Source organism: Anomalospiza imberbis, chromosome 6 (assembly GCF_031753505.1).
Source record: "Anomalospiza imberbis isolate Cuckoo-Finch-1a 21T00152 chromosome 6, ASM3175350v1, whole genome shotgun sequence".
Classification (NCBI taxonomy): Eukaryota; Metazoa; Chordata; class Aves; order Passeriformes; family Viduidae; genus Anomalospiza; species Anomalospiza imberbis.
Window position 1 is genome coordinate 8,000,984 of NC_089686.1, and position 17,664 is coordinate 8,018,647.

The following is a 17,664-nucleotide window of genomic DNA, read 5'->3' on the forward strand; positions in this document are numbered from 1 at the left end:
GGCTGAAAATGCAGTGGTCCGCAGTAAAGTCTAAATTCAAGTCTTCATTTGTCTAGTGAGGGTCTTAAAGGTGAAGGTTATTGAATGCTAAAAAGTGTTTTCATAAATCTCATCTTTAGGAGTTATTAATGAATTATTATAAATCTGGAGTAGGGCTGTGAACCCATGTCTGTGTTCCCCACATTAATTTATTACTGAACTACAAAGACCATGCTTGTTTGTTTGTTTATTTGTTTCCAACTGCAACAATATGCAACAATTTATACAAATAAGGAAAACTCCAGAAAAAGTACTGAGGCACAGAACACCCAGGAGTTCTCAGCAGCCTTTAGTTGAGGTATTTCCCTGGCTTTTATTCTCTGAGCTGGAGCCAGCAGATGTGCATCCTGGACTTATGCTTCTCAGCCTTCTATTGTAGTTTTTGCAAATTGTGTGAGATTTTTTTTAAGCAATATCAGAAAAAATATTGGTAAAAGATTAGAGAAAAGGCCTTTGGTGGGGAGGTTTTCAGCAAGTATGGATACAAGTGTGAGATGTGTAGTACATCTGTTTGAAAGTACAGCACTTATTTACAGTAAAGTATTTTGCTGTCACATTAGCTGAATGCAATTTCCAAATTATATTATCTCTGTTAAAACTTCTTTTGTTATTAGGAATATTTTTTCTTATCTACATCCAGTCACAGTTAAAACTTTTATGTTTTCCTATAGTGTTCTAGAAAAAATGGTGTAAGTAATTTTGGAAATATGGAAGGTGTATGTTCCTTTTATCCCTGCAAAATAAGCAAGTGTGTTACAAACTTCAAAGGGAAAATGTAGTTTAGTGAAATTGGCAAAATACATGCAGCAAAATTCAGTAATATAACAGGAATTTATGTAAAAGAGCAGTTGAATATTCACTTTAAATTTTATCAGTTGTATACAAAGAGAGAGGAATCTGAAGACTCTTCCTGTTAGCAATTGATTCCTTTGTACAGAACTGGATTTACTTTAATATTAGGAAACCCCCGTCTGTACCTCAATTTATAACCTTAAATTATATGCTGACTTGGCAATAAAATGATGTGAGAAAAGCCATAAATTTGACCTTTGTGCATATTGTGTTTCTCAATGTCCTTATTCTTTCTAGTATAGATTTCAGTGCACTGCTGTGCATTTGCCTTGAAATAAAACGTTTGATCTGTACATGCAATTGTTCCTGATAATTATGTATATTAAAAACAGAAAAACAAGGTGAAAAAGGAGATGTGATTGTATTTAATGTACTTATATATGCTTAATTCTCATGTTTTATAAATTTCATTCAAAGGCAAGCGATCTTAATGATAGCTGGATGCCAAGGTAAACTGCAACAACTCCATTGTTGAAAAGTACACACAAAAAAACAAACTGTGACCTGAAAAGTAAACTTCCAGAGAATTATAGGAGAAAGTTTACTTACACATCAGGTATCTTAGTTGTAATTGTTCTGGCAGTTGATGTACATAAAATGAACAAAGTGGCTTGGCCCAGTATTGCATTAACAGTTGAATAAATTAATGCATTCTCTATTGTTTATTTTACCTCCCAAAGTGTGAAAAAAATTGCACCTTTGAACAGTAAACTCTATTGCTATAACCATCTGTTTGCAGTTTCATTACACACTCCTACCAGAATAACCTTCTCTTTGAAGAGAAAATTGATATGGGTTGTAAAAATTACAGTCTCTGACCTTAGGTTTTGTGTCCCTTGAGGTATCCCTGGTGTGGTCTCCACTGGTAGATGTTAAAGTTTCTTCAAGAAGTTCCTTTATGTCTTCCAGCTAATTTTAGATAAGAAGCCCATGCATCAAAGAGTTGACTGTCTTACAGAGCTGAGCACTCGAGTCTCTTGTTCAAGCCTTAAAATGAGCTGAGTGAGACCCCAGCAACTTTGTCCTGCCCTGCCCAGAACTGCTGGACACCTGGCATGATGTCCTTTAATGTAAAGGATGTTTTGTCTGCATGGACTTCACTAGCTCAGTCTTACTTCTGAAACTGTTAATATTGTCAATTAAAGCCAATTAACAGCACTAGTATTTTGCTTCAGGTAGAATGTTCACTTTTAGTTCTGTTAAAATGTCATCAGTTTGTGTATTTTTGGATGCATACTCTACAAAGGCATTAAACTGAGTCGTTTCCAGCTGAAATGCTGGAATAGGGAAGTTAAAAACTGAAAAATGCCATTATTTGTAATCATGATGCTTTTAAAATAAACACTCTGGATAGTTTAGTAATGAAATATTACAAGCTTTGTTTAAAAAGCAAACACTCCCCCCCTTCCTCTTGAGCTTAAATAGTGGCTTGTTTAAAAAAACTCAGTAAAATTCCATAACACTTAAACTCTTTTGAAGTAGTTTTTCAACATCAGCAAGTAATTCTGCAAATTGCTTTTGAAGATGAGGCTTCATTTACTCCAGCGTGTGCAGTCTGATGGAGTGGATTGGTGGGTGTGGACTGAAATGGTAATTTGGGCTTTTTTGTGTGCTTGTGTCTCTCTATAGAACACTCCTTATCAGACACATCTCTGTCCTCCTGGAGTAGTTGTGAGAGGACCAAGGCTGTTCTGCTTAATAGTCATTGCTGAAGACTTGCAATCTGTATGATGGCATTGCATTCATGTTGACTAATAATTTTTCATTATTAATTTTTCACTTTCATTCTACTAAATAATGTTTTCATCAGTTGTTTTTTCTAGAGAAAAAAAAAAAAATTAATTGAGTTCCCAGAACCAGCCCACACAAATATAAGTGGTGGGGTAAGGGTAGAGTAAAGATGTGCAGGTGGAGTAAGAAAAGGGGCAGCCTGGTTTTTGTGTGACTTACACTGTTTTGGGACTGCACCTAGGACAGACTGACTTCAAGTTTGCATTTGAATTAGTAGTTGTGTAATAAGAGAACCCAACATAAGACAGTTCCCTAATACTGATGTGTGCATTCAAAGGGAAAAAAAAGGTCACTCAACTAATGCAAATTGAAATTATTTTATTGATTTTAATATTTTTGTAACAGTGTTGCATGGTTTTATGGTAGCTGAAAGTGCTTCCTTTCATTTTGAAAGATAATGTAGAACTTTCTATGAAGTCTGTAATTATATAAAAAGAAGACAGCATTCTCCCTGCTTGCTACAAATCAAACCTTTCAAGTAGACAAAAAAATTATGATAAGTCATTATTCCAAACAGATTTGAGATGCAAAGTAGTCTATTCTAGACAGGGTTTTTCTTTTAGATGAAAAAGTTGAATATTAAATGCCCTTGAATTTTTGACTGTTCATTTGCACATTTTTTAATGGATGAAGATTTTTAGATATAGCATGGCAATTCTTTAGCTTCTGTAAACAAAATCCATCCCACTGACTCATTAATCCAATAAAAATATTCAACAGGAAGCAATGAAGCTTCTGAAGTGTATTGAATAAGTATTGAATAGGTATTTTATCATCATTTGGAAAACTTCAGGAGTCCAAACTTGCTTTGGCTGTCTATCTCAGTTTGATTTCTGTTCTTCATACAGGCTTCACAGCATTGTGATGACTACCAATGCTTTATTTCTTAAAATAAATTCCAAACTTTGTATTTTGAGGGTGATTTCTTTTTATTCACTTAATTTTTGTATATGCTGAAAATACTATGAAAGTTCTTCAGACAATTCAAGGTAATTTGGTGACTAATTGTCTCTGATAGTGAAGTGAAAAGAATAAAGTCCTGAGATTGTCCTGGAAGTGCAGTTTCTGCAGGCACATCATTGTGGGCATTGAAAACATTTTGTATTGATTCTATAGAACAGAGACTTCCAGCATTTATAATTTAGCTGACAAGAAATTGTTTACATTAGGTTATCAATGCTCATATGTTGCCACTGAAAACCACTACAGATGTGACATCAGGTTCCATTAGGCTGAAAAAAGAAACATAAGGAAGCCTCAACTGATAGCAGCACTTCTTCAGTAGAGAGTGGAGAAAGGAGGGGAAAGGTTCGTTTGCAGAGGGATGAGGACATAATTTTTATGGCTTTACCATAGGAGAAGTCCACTCTGTTTAGCCCAGGATCTGGGACTTGAGAAGCAGCAGCTCACACACATCTTTCCTGTTGTGGAACCATATATTTTATAAACCAAAAAGTTCTGAATTACTGAGTTGCTTTTATTGCAAATTTATCTCTTGGCAACTTTAACTGGTCATAAAAAGGTGAATATGGCTGAAAAGCATTAAGCTGAGACCATGTAAGGAAATAAAGGTGGCGGGAGGTAGCAGGAGCTGGCTGTGTTGGTGCAGATTTTTGTCTTCATGAGTCAGTTCCTTGACCGCTTATGTGGATTAACTTGACAAAAACCCATCTAATAAAATGGTAAGTTCAGTGTTCTCTTGCTATGAAAGTCTGGGCAACAAGTAGACACCTCCACAGGAGAATGCATGGTGAATTTCCAGTTAGAGGCATTGCTTTGCACCTTGATATGAAACTGTGTGAATACATTTGTAGAAGATTGGTTGAATGTGAAAATGAGTGTAATAGAAAAACAAGTTTTACACTTTTTGAAAGAAAAGCATAACCCTCAAACCTTTTAAATTTTTTTTGAGAGCAGAAAAAAAGCAAAAAATTGATTATTCCTCTAGGGAGTTTTACTGCTTTGGTCCATGTAAATCATTAAACAGGGACCTCACTCTTGCTTGACTTTGCTGACTCTGGTTTAAGACCGTTATTTGCCAATTAATTCTCTTATCTGTTTTTCTGCACCTCTAATACAATTATTTTATTACATGAAGAATGGTCATTATTCCTTTGCATTGAGGACATTAACTGCTTTTGAGACTTAGGAGTGTGGAAACAGAGTAAATGGAGCAATGAGGACAGAATTATTTTTATGTTATAATTGCTTCAACTTCTCCAGTTGGATTTTTTTTTTCACAAATAGGGAACATTTACTTCTTGGGTGACTGCTTTAAACCCAATCCAAATGGTAGAGACTGGAGGATCATGACTGCTGTTTGTCATTTTAACCCTCATAACTACTGCATATAGCTTATCTAAACCATAATGTATTTGTCACTTTTCTTAACTGCCTCTGTTTGTTTACATCAACTTTTGTCTGGGCTCTAACTGAATTGTAAGATCATTGAACAGGAACTGTTCCCACTATATGTGTTTAGTACCTTTCACAATGGGTCGCCAAACCTCATGTTGTCTCTCCTGTAATGTAAACAGAAAGAAGTTAATCATTGTCATGGACAGATTGCTTTTCTTTCTCTTTTAGTGGTATATGTGATGTTAATTTGCTTATTTTGGACATATTTTGGACACATGTCTTCTGCATTTTAAGTGATCAGCCTGCGTGGCCTGTTACCTTTCTCTTCAAAAATATGTAATACAAGGTACAGACCCTTTTTACTGAGGTGGTTTTGGTGTAACTTTACAGTTCTTGGCCACTTAGGCTTTCTCTGCCCAAGCAGAAGTCTGTGGATAAATGTGGGGGATGACATAAGGCAGTGCCTTTAATTTGGTCACTTTTTAAATTTTTAGATATTTGTATAAGGCAAATAATATAGGAGAAGCTTTAAGTAGGTTTTGGGTAAAGATAATTTCTCCTTCACTTGTGTGTTGTCTATCCAAAGCTCATTTCAAGGAGTCATTAAATAAGTGACAATCCAATGTAAATTTTGTTTTGTTGAATAAAACTCCCAACAGAGTAACTACAGGAAATCTGTAACTGTAAACCTGTGTGTGGAGGATTTATTTTATACACCCTTGTGTGATGTTGTGAAAAAAGCTATTACACAAAGTTAAAGGAAGCATTAGAGCAGTTTTGTGAGTGTTCTTTCACTTGTAACACCAACATGTTTTTGGCTTACTCTTCAGAATAAAACTTGTAGCAAAATCTAAGAAGAATAAGCCTTTAATTGCACATGTTTGAAACATACATGTAATGCAGTTTGTCTGTTTCTGTTTCAGAAGCTGGCAGTTAATTCTTTTATACATAAGCAAGGCAAACCTCTCTGTGCAGCTGCAGGACTTGAGCACTGGTTCATTGAGATGAGGCCGATCAGAGAAGATCAGTGCCCAGAAAAACCTAGCCTTTTTCCCAGCTAGCCAGCTATGACATAGTGCTTCTATATTATGAGAAATAGTGAATACTTTTTCACATCCACCCTCTCTGTGTGATTCATGGTTTTACAGACTTGTGCTGTTTCAGCCCTTAGTGTGGCACTGTATCAAGGTTACCATAAGCTGCGTGCCATGGACTACAGCATCCCTGTCCTTTCTCTTCCTCGCCCTGAAACTCAGTAGCATCTTATAACTGGAGTACCACAGCTCTAACTCAAATTACTTATGAAAAGGATCTCATTCTTTGGGAAGATTCTTGGAATGATCCTTGAGGAAAGGCCTACACCTCTCTCTAAAATTGTGTTGAAGTACTTATTCCTTCCATTTGAAAAAGCTGCATCTGCGGAGAAGTTATGAGTCTCTGGAGGGCTGTACACCACAGCAAGACTGAGGGGATCGGTTTGTTTGGGTTGGGGGTATTTTGAAAGCCCAGGATGGTATCAAGTCTAAGAGTGATGAGTATTGGTACCTGTGCAGACACATTACCTCATGTAAGAGCTGGTTCAAGAGCTGGTTCTTCTCATGTGGCAGATTGTGCATGGGCCCTGCCCTCAGGGAAAAGAAGGAGGAAGGCATTGAAGCTGCCCCAAGTGAAGAGTAGAAACTTCCAGTGACTTGAGTCAGAGCATGTCCAGGGTCTGTCACATGTGGAGCATACCCAGTATCACCCTACAGTGAGTACCAGTGAATGTTTCTTTCTACATCATTAGCACAGGAAGTCCTTTTTTTCTTCTTTATTGGCCTGCCTGGGCTAAGTCTTAGGCGAGTTCCTCTAGCAAGCAAGAGTTATCCTTTAGGCATTCTGGCAGTGACTTGACCTTGCTGTTCAGATATTTTATTGCCTCAGGTGGTGGACAAAAGCAAAGGAAGGCAATATCCCTGGCACAGTGATTCTTAAGGCATTTTTGCTAGAGGGCATGTGGTAAAAAGAACGGTACTTTGATAGGCTGCAGACAAGTCCAACTGATCCATTACAGACTGTGTGAAAGACTCCTGCCTATAATTATGGCACTGAGCTGGTGCAGGAAGAGTCTAAAGAAAATTGTTTCAAGGATGGTAGCAGGACAGAGAATGTGAAGATCAAGTATGGGTGATATAAACAGCTCTGCACAGGTAGGAGTCACATCTGCTAATACTGCAGCCACTGTCAACACTTGTCTAGCAGAGAGCACTTGGCAGTGCCTGGTTGTCCTGGAATCACTTGAACCAGAAGACATTGAGTCTCCTTGTGCAGACTGTCAAGCTGGGAGCGAGCTGCTGTTAATTCTGATTAAGTTATCAATGCCATTACCAAGTCAGTCTTACAGACAATATGGTCTTGTGACCCACTTTGCACATTCAGGTAGTACTGAAATGGCTATTTGTGCTTGCTTTTTAGAGTTGAGAGAGGACTGTGTTTAATTTGGGTGCCTTTTTGAGGCACTGTCTTTTGCCACCCTTTGGTGCCTTTTTCCAGACTTGGAAGAGTGTTCTGGGGAAGCATTGCTGTGTGCTTTCTCGGTTCTTAAATTTTAGAGACTGGTTGCCAGGCAAGATGGACATCTCGTCTGACCTGGTATGGCTTTCTTATGCAATTAGTACTTATGTAAGTGATCCGTCTTCTGTGTAATGTGAAACGAGGTTGTCTCACTTGCTGCCTCTCCTGGAATACAGCTTTATTAATTTACACATACTATATGCTCTAGTTGAGTGTTGCAACATCACAGAACCTGATCACTGAGCACAGAACTAAAGTGTGATTACTTTGTGATTAAAGATTTACCAAATCGATTATGTGTTACACAAGGTTGTTGCAGTATCTGAACTGCTATTCTGAACAGACTAAAACTAGTGTAAAATACTTCTGACATATTTATCTTTATAAACATCACAGGATACATTCCCTGTTTGAAGAATAATTTTTTAAATCTTTCTTAAATGTCATAAAATAATTTTTTCTCCTTTCTGTCATCAATGTTTAGATCTCCCAGCAATCAGTTATACTCAGTTCTCACTGCATTGAGAGATGCTGTGATTGTTCCTTATCCTAGACATTGGAGAATGGACTACTTGTAATAATGCAATTACATATGCTTATTAAAATGAAAGATGTTAAGGGTTTGAGAGAGCCTTTGTGTTTCACAAAGATACTTCTCTTCTTCAGGAATGATGTTGACCACTGATACCTTTAATATTGCAGCTGTCTGTAACTGTGGTGATAGCAGAGCTTTGTCAAAGACCAGGATATGTAGAGTGGAACACTTTAACAAGTAATCAGAGCCACTTGGCTTCTAAAAGCGTGAATCTTGATCAGTTCAGCAAGTAATACTTCTGTCTCAAAGATAAGATAGAGATACTACATGCAGCTTGGTATAGTTGATTAGAAGCTGGCTGGAATTAATGTTCTGTAAAGTATGTAAAACAGCATAAGAACCATTGGTAACTGTTTACATGCTATTAATAATTAGCAACCTTCCTACCAGTCTGTTAGGAAAGAACCATGCATTGGGTACAATAGAAACTCAGCTCCATTCGGTTGGGTTCAAATTGCATTTGACTTCGACAATAGGGCATGAATGGGGCTCATTTGAGTTTCTGCCACTGTAAACAAAGAGATGTTGGAATGTTTCATTTATTGATTGATTTATTTATTTGGACAGGTGCAACTTGATCATATGAAAAACATTTTTAATTCAAATATAGGCAGAATTTATCTTAGTAAGCATTGTCCAGTCAGAGTATGTGATACTAACCAATGTTTTGACTCAAAATAATTTAGCCTGTGGCTGGTTTTGAATTTGGGTCTTAAACTAATCAAATCATGTTCTAGAGAAAATGCTTTACCTGGGCTTAGAAAATAGAAAATACAGATTTTATTTTCTGATTAATTTCTTTTTAGGTACTAAGTTCCTTCTTTTACTTTCTGTTAAAAATTATGTGCACGTCTGTGAGGTAGGCGCTGTTAATGGTAATAGAGCTCATCCTTGAGAAGAGGCCAGTCAGTTCTGATGCATCCCATCTGTATGAGGATGATTCTCTAGGGTGTAATTTTCCTCAGCTATTTGAAACCCTCTCATAAGTGCTCCAAAGTGATCAGGTTCTATGATTTGCAAAGTGATGACAAAAGGAAAGAGCTAGGAAGATTGTTGGTGGGACTGTTTGTTAGAATGCAGTATCACAGGACTACTAGCCTAAATTACTGCTAGGAGAGACTTGATTCAGGCTTTTTTTTGGCATCTCCAGCAGCTGGACACACACACTTCTCCAAACTGGACACTACAAAGGGAGAACGGATGATAGTAGCACCAACTTATGATTTGGAGCAGGGGAAGGTTGAGGCTAGAGAAACAATATGAAATTACATGCAGGAGAAATTACCCTTGGTATAAAGTTTTCCAGTTTTTTTGTCTTAAATGGAGAATTGCTCAGCAATCTGCTAACAAATCCAACAAATCCAACCTTGCTTACAGATAGAAATAAACCTACAGAAAGATTGAGCTGACCTTGCACATTTAATAGTTTAATTATCTTACCATACAACACAGCCCATGTTGCAGCTGTGTATTGTATCATAGTCCTATCAAAGTTGTTCCTCTATCTCTCAGCAGGTGGAATGAATTGGATATACACTCAGGTTTTGAAGCAATAGCTTTAATATTTCAGTTCACATTAAGAATTTGCGGTCTTTATTTCCCTTTCAACATCATATTGCATTTAAACTATGACAGGGCTTCTCCTGTAACACACACATTGGATTCCTGTCGCTGCTAACAGAAGGTATGTGCACACACCAATGGAAGCATGGATTAGAGTTTCTCTTGAGATGAACAACTGTTTATAATTAGAGTTGTGGGAATGAAGAAAAACTCAGCTAGCAAGCAAACAGTGCCTCTTCCAAAAAGCTTGGTAAACTCATAAAGCTCCAGGGCTTAATCTCTGAACCAGAGTGCTTGTTATCTAATCCCCACCAGCTGTTGTGTACTTGGTAGCCATGACATCTGTAATAGAGCTGAAGGGCCTGTCTATATTGGTTGGCACCTTTACCCACCAACTGAACTTGATTCTTCTCTCATTGCTCACATTTACCTGCTTTAAATCATTAACCAGTTGCTCAGGGTTTGATCATCCATTTAACCATACTTTATAATGGAAGTCAAGTGCTGCTTTTCACATTAAGCATATTTTAGGTATGTAGGTCTTCAGCAGGTCTCGTTTTTGTGTTGCTTATAAGAAAAAGGTATCAACCACAAGAATTTCCTCTGGTTTCATACTGATTCCTAACACAGACTTAAAACCAACCTGGGAGTGAAATCTCTTGAGTTGTATTTGAGCTGAAAAACACCATCACACTTCTAGTAAACAGAGTAAAGAATTATATGCATCTCCATTAACTGATGTGTATGAATTGCTATAGGTAACTCTACAAGGTATAATATAAATGTAAGCAAAGTATATGTGTTCATTATAATTATGAAAGAACACTTGTTTTCAGAGATCACTGTCAGCTGTGCTGTAGTGGATATTGTTCTTCTTAAGTTGGCAGAGGACAGGAATTGGCCCATCCTGAGAAAATCAGCCATTTTATGTCTCCCAGTTCTTGAGTGAGTGCTGTGATTTCAAGCCTGCTGTGAGGCAGTGCCCTCGGCACCAGCAGCAGTGCAGAGGAACAGCTGCTGTGTAGAGTGGAGTGTGACTCCTTCATGTTAGGTGTGGATAAAACTCCTATTTTGGTCCTTGGAAGGGGTTAGAGGGAAGGTGTCTTGTTCCTGGATCCCACATGGGTTTAGTTAGGAGGTAAGTACTGAGCTGGTGTCAAGGTAAGAGCATTTTTGGACATGAAAGGACATACCTGTGGGTTATTTTACTGGTTAAAACAGAGCTGTTTATGGCTTCCTGGCACTGTGAATGGTTCGACTGGGCAGCTGAAATTGATGCTGTGGCCAAAACTGGGCCTGAAGGCTGCAATAAATGGCTGCTAGCTGTCATCATACTATTGTGGTTCAAAGATTTTGAGCTCTCCTAAGACAGTTCTCAGTGTCTGTAATAGTAACTGTCAAAATCCAGAATATTGGCCTCATAAATAAAACTAACTATACTAAGTTTTCAAAGAAATGCCTCTCAAGTTTTGTTAAATTTCATTATAGTAATTTTTCAGTTGGAATTAATTTGATTGATTTTTCATTTTTTCCCCCCCAGAATGGCACGAAGAAGTTCTGGGATTTTATGAGGACACATGACAGGTAACAATGGCATCACATTATTTCCCATTGTCTTCATGTTGTATTTCATACTGTATTCTCTTTCATTGGTCAAGTGTTGTTGATGTTTTCTTTCCTCCAATTTCCTCTTCAATTCTCACTTCTTGTGTAATACCTGCAGGTAGTTCTCTACTGTTTAAGATAGAATTATCAGAAATTTAAAAATCTCCTTGTAGTTTATTATGTTTTCAGTGAGTTTTGTCTGTGCTTGACTATTCCAATATTAGAGTTTTAACACATAATTATACATTTACACATTATTGTATACATTATTTACACATTACATTGTTAACACATTATTGTACATTTTAATGATTCCATAAAAGATGAAACTGAAAGTTTGGATTGTATGAAATCCTCTTTTTTGAGTGGGAATTTATTACCTGAAGGAAAGAGTTTCTTATATGTTTCTCTGATCAGGGAAGAAAAGCAATTAACTCCCGACTTCAAAGATCAGTTCATACAGGATTATAACAAATAAGGTGTATATAAAACAGACCAAGTTTCAGTGTTATTAAAAACTAAAATATTTATATGTCTTTCAAAAAGTATTAATATTTAATCTGTTTGCTGAAAATTCAGGCTCTAGAAGGTAATAATAAAAAGCAAGGGTAACAATTTCTTCCAAGAACAAGATTTTTCTAAATCTATTAAATGTAAAAAAATGCAGCAAAACACTAAAATAAATTGTGACATAACCAGAACCGCATCAAGAGATAGTTTTTTGTATGCATTAAATAACTAAAATCAGTTGCATTTTGGGAAATTCTTCTCTGTTGGAACCCTTTAAGTCCTTTCATGAGTCTTTTTGTGGTATGAGTCTTTACATGCATGTGGGTGCCTGGGAGGGATATAAAATTCTAGCAACATTTTTTATATATATAAAGATTCTGAAGGTAAAATTTTCAGGAGGACTGGGAAAGCATTAGCTGGATTAAAAATGCCTGTACTGCTTGAGAATGAGGACAGAAAAGGGAGTGATATTTCAATACTGAAGTTCACACTTGCTTTTGGAATTTGCCTGGAAGACAGTTCTGTCTTTGCACTTTGTCTGTCCATATGGGCATGTGCCTGAATTTATGATGGCAGATACAAAGGCTGAAATGATAATTGATTGCTGGAAATTTAATATATTCCTATTCAAGCAAGTGAATCCAGCCTCAAGTCACAGTGCTAAGAACATGACTTCCAGATGAATTTATATGACTATTTTTGTTTAAACTTTAGTTTATCACTGTGTGATAATGTGTGAATATATGCAACTAACTGAGTGGGGTAAGTATTAAAGGATCAGTTTTCCATGAACTTCTTGGGAACAGTATTTCTGAAGGACTTTTGTGGACATTTTTAAAATAGTTGAGAACATAACTTTATAAAAAGGCTACAGCCACATGTCATGCCAGTCATCTCTGGTCACATAACATTTGTTAGCTTCAGATGCACAACAGCTGCCACCCCAACTTATTAGTGACTACTGTTGAACTGCAGAATGTCTAACACTCTTTCACAAGGAAATTCATTGCAGCTTCTGACACCAAAGGTAGTAATGTGAACTTCCTGCGTAGGAAATCCATGGGTTTACATCATTTTTTTTGTGAATAGGAAGGCAGTTATTACCCAATATATTAGTCAGATTCAAAAATCCCTTATAATACTTTAAAGCCCTACATTTTGATGTATTTTAATAGCTGTGATACTTATTATGTGGAAAAGTCAGGTTAACTAGTTCCTGAAGACTACAAAGAACTTCATGCTGAGAGAGCTCTTTCAGGTTCATTACTGCCAATGAAAGATAAATATTGAAGAAGAGGAGAGGTTTCTGGGACACAGTTCTGTTAGTCAGGATTTCCTGGTGTGTATGTCTGCTTGAAGAAGATTGTAGAAGTTTTCCAGAATTAAGATCCCTTTTCCATAATACTTTTTCATAAGTATTCATGGCTTACTACTTGTGGAAGTGCTGTAAGACTGTTAAGTGCTCCAAGTGTCTGTAATAGGGCTGTTTACCTGAACTGAGCATGTTCTTTAAAGAACACATGTATATATTATTTACATAGAATTGATATGTATTATGAATTTAGTGATGATTAATTAAAAAAACAACTGTGTAATCATATAAAACCAGACATTGTGCCTAACTCATGTCTTTATTTGTCATCCTCTTTCAGCAGCACAAGTAAACATGCTTAAGATTGACTTCCTTGCTGCATGGTAGTAAACTGAGAGCTTGTGTGCTGGGTTCCTTTGGGAGCCCAGTGTTCTGTCTCTCTTCAAATTAGGTCAATATAAGCCAATGTTTAATAGATTTGTATCAAAAGATACAGGAAAATGTTTACCAAGAGAGATGAAGTTATTGTTGTAGAAATGTATCCTTTCCAACTGTTCAGATGAACAGCTGATTAAATTATACAACGACAAAAGCACAAGGACTGCAGTAGTCACTTCATTTGCCTTAGATGTGAGTCATCTTTTAAAATCTCACTATATGTTGCAGTGGGGTAAGATCATTTAACTATATGTAGTCTGGTGGTGTAACTCTAGCACAAGGTAAAATAGCAGAATTGGTACTACTTTTCTGTTTTTTCCTTTTTTTTCTTTTCTTTCCTTTAGTTATTGCACATCTGGGCATGAGTCTACAGTATGTGGTTCATGAGCTTTCTTAAGATCAAGATCATTCAGAACTAGACATCAATCCTGAAGTCACTGCTGTAATTCATGTTGAACAAGTAATTGTTTATTCCCAATCCCTCCCTGCCACTTGAAGACAAAAATAGTTATGTGCAATTTATTCCTGGTCACACAAGAAACTGTGTTAAGCCAAACCTTCGGAACCTGTGCCTTCAAAAGTCAACTGTGTGTCAGCATAGACAAAAGAAGCAGCATCTCCTACCATATTTAGGTTTACATTCTAACAGAAGGAAGATCCACGACACAAGGACATACCTATGGACAATAGTTTGGTCCTGGAATGCTTTGCCCAGAGAGACTGAGGAATCTCCATCCTTAGAGAAATCCAAACCTTGACTGGACAAGGCTCTGAGAAATCGGGCCTAACTTGGAAGTTATAGTGACTTTTAACAGGAGATTGGATCAGATGATTTCCAAAAGTCACTTACATCCTGAAGGTTTCAGTGATTTTACAAGCATATGAAATGCTTCATGAGTGTTACAGTTCCCTTCTGAAAACTGTCAAAAATTTGCAAACTTGTCGAGGAATCTGTCAATTTCTACGCCATTTTTCTATTGGAAAATAATGAGGTTACTATTGTTCTTGTCCTGTGGAGTTAGATTTAAGTTAATCTTTCTTTGAAACATGGAGATGAACATTATCAGAGCTCATTGGAAGGTTGTACTATGTCATTAGAAACAACAATGAAGTTTACTAAAAATGAATGAAGTAAAAATCCTTGATTACCTCTTCTCCACTGTAATTATTGAACAAGTTTATTGAGGTGTTGCTCCTAAGGGTTACATAATTTTGGCCTGTTGTGTCAGGCACACAGCAAAGATGCTTTTTTCAGTTATGCACTGCTTACTTTTCTAATTAAGTGTAATTTTCCCTTTAATACTCAAGATGATGTGTTTGGTCATTATTAAACATATCCTGATGAAAATCAGGCAGAGTGCAAGCAATGAAAATTTAGATACAAGGTGTATTTCAAGATTCTTTTCAGACTTGGGTCTGTCAGAACTGGTTAGCAATTTGTGGGGGTGTGATTTGTGGGCTGAAGAGCTGTTATTTTTTTTAAGGGCTCGGCTTTTAAAAATAAAAGTCTTTATCAGGAGAACATTTTCCTTCTGCAAATTTGTGGTGATTTTCTGTTAGAAATAGAAACATACTAAATTTTACAGAGTAACCATTGATACCTGTAACAAAAAAATATTCTCTAAAACCAGACTCAGGTTACAGTTATATTCTCCCTCATCCTAATTTTGCTATATATAGTACAGTAAGAGCCTGAAATGTAATACTTAAGTTCTACATTCATCTACTTTATAAAGCTATAGACCACGTTCGTTTCAGGTTTCAGCAGCTCCCCTTAAACAGATTCAAGGCTTTTAAAAGGCATAATTTGGGAACAGATGAAGGTCAGTGTACAGTCATGTGCTCCCTTCTGTGCTTTGAGTAATAACGCTTGAGAGCAGGGACACAACTGTACCTTTTCCTAGTTGACAAAACAAAAGTATGTCTACCCCTCTATCTGAAAGTATGAAAAATTCACTGGGAAGTTCACTGCATTTAAAAGAGAACAAATTTGAGGAGACTGAATTGTGTGCAAGATAGTTATGTGAGTTCCTCTCAACTGTGAAAATATCATGTGATGAATAAAAAGGATTTGGAGTAAAAAACTTGCAACTCTGCACGTGCATTGTACCCCATTCGTGCTGCACTTTTACCTTCAAAAACATGTTGCAGTGACTCAGCAATAGCTCCTGACTTTAAAAATTCGTAATGAAAAAAGCTGAAAGCTTATATTCCTACTTTATAAGATTTGCCTTTTTGTTTTTTCAAGTAAAGAGAGTAATTTGTTTCACATTTCAAACAAATTAACTCCTAATCTAATTTGCTTCCTCAGAAGAGATGACTTTACACTTTATCTATCACATAGACAACTGAAAAGTGGAGTTTTCCTTCAGGAGTGAGTTTACAGGGTGAAGGAAACCAAAGCAACCTCCATCTCAGCTTTCTCCTTCCTGCAGGTACCAGTCCTGCAGGCAAACAGGAGGAGGTTCTGGAGGCAGGGTAGCAATGAGCATAACTCAGAAGGAGGAGATGCAGGTGTGGAGGCTGTGTGCTGTGCAGCTACCTGGCCCAGGGCAGAGATCAGGAGGTCCTGCCTGGGGCACTGAGGAATGCAGCCCAGCAGCTGCGGCTGCATCCCGGCCCTGGCCACGGGAGCCGGCCAGGGTTGGGTCACCAGAGCTGGCCATGGCCTGCAGGAGCCACGGGTGCTATTCTGGCTCAGTGGCTGCACAGGCAGCCATGGAGACAGGGTGGAAGTCATGTGCCCTGACCACATTATAGGAGTGGGTTAAATCCCTTCTCCTATTTCATATGCCAGATCATTTGGGCTTTATGGAAACTTAATCCTGTATGTATTTTTCTGGTTTATGTCCTAGTGTATTATAAGACACCATGAAATTTAACTCAGATACTTCTTTTGTGCAAGAATTGTCACAGTAGCTTTAAAATACAGCTTTTAAACATCATTACAGGTAAAAAAAAAAGAAAAAAGTTTTTTCTTGGGTGGCATATGCCTTTTACTTTCAATGATGTGCTGTTGTTCTGTAAACCTTGTCTGTCTTTGTAATGTCTCCTCCGGGGTGTCAATGATGTGGAATTTTCTTGGTTATCTTCAAAGATAGTGTGGAAGATAATGCACTGTTTAAAATCAACTGGAGGTAGTTCAACAAACAAAAATCATGAAAAGTTTAGGGAAATAATAGCTGAGAGAAGGGAATGAGAGCTGGGCATGTTCATGCAAAGGATATCTCAACTGAGGAGAGAAATTACCACTTATCATAAAATGTAAAGGAACGTTACAGAACAGGCCAGAAAATTTTAATTTCATCAGTAATCAATGACAGAATGAGAAATGATGTATGGTGGGGAAAGTATTTTTAAAATTAAACACTAAGAAGCTGGTTTTACCAATAAGCAATAAGATAATCCAGGAAGGCGTGTTTTGTAATCACTGTCATTGAAAATGCTCAGGTCTAGGCTTGATATCTGTCTATCAAGGATGTTATCAGGATAATGATAATTTTCCTGGTACTAGAAGGAAAAAATGTAGTAGTCTATTAGTTTCCTTCAACCCAAGTAATTACACGATTTGTTTACATACAATATTTGCAAATAAAATGCACTTAATGCTGTGTTTTTTGTTGTTCATTTTTGGGGTTTTCTACAGTGAAGGCTTGACAGATCCTCTGCTTTTATGCCAGGAATTCTGCAGGCGTATTTACTGTCTTTTAAAATTAGTTAGTATGTTGTTACCTTAGGATCCAATTTAAATAAAAGCATAGGAATGAGAGAAACATGAGATGAGGTGCTGTAAAGTTATCAGAGAGGAACATGAAGTCATAAATTTTCAGATTCTCATTTCATCTTCTTAAGCATGTGATATGAAAGCACCCTATAGCATATACTCTCATCTCTGCTCTATCACTGAAACAGGGTAAAATGGCAATAAAATCTTTATAGAGGGCATTGCTTCATTGGGAAGTTAAATATTTGCCTAATTTTAAGAATAGAATCCATGAAAATTCTTATAACTAAGCAGGTACACAAGAATTTTGGCTGGTTAGTCATT

At 36.9% G+C, this 17,664-nt stretch overlaps 1 protein-coding gene across 1 annotated transcript in view; it reads left to right on the plus strand.

Moving 5' to 3' along the window:
- Positions 1-17,664, plus strand: part of NUDT14 (nudix hydrolase 14) — a 59,345-nt gene that overhangs the window by 16,442 nt on the left and 25,239 nt on the right. Inside the window, exon 2 of the mRNA XM_068192219.1 lies at positions 11,292-11,335. Coding sequence (XP_068048320.1) covers positions 11,292-11,335 — 44 coding nt within the window. The remainder of the gene's footprint in view (positions 1-11,291; positions 11,336-17,664) is intronic.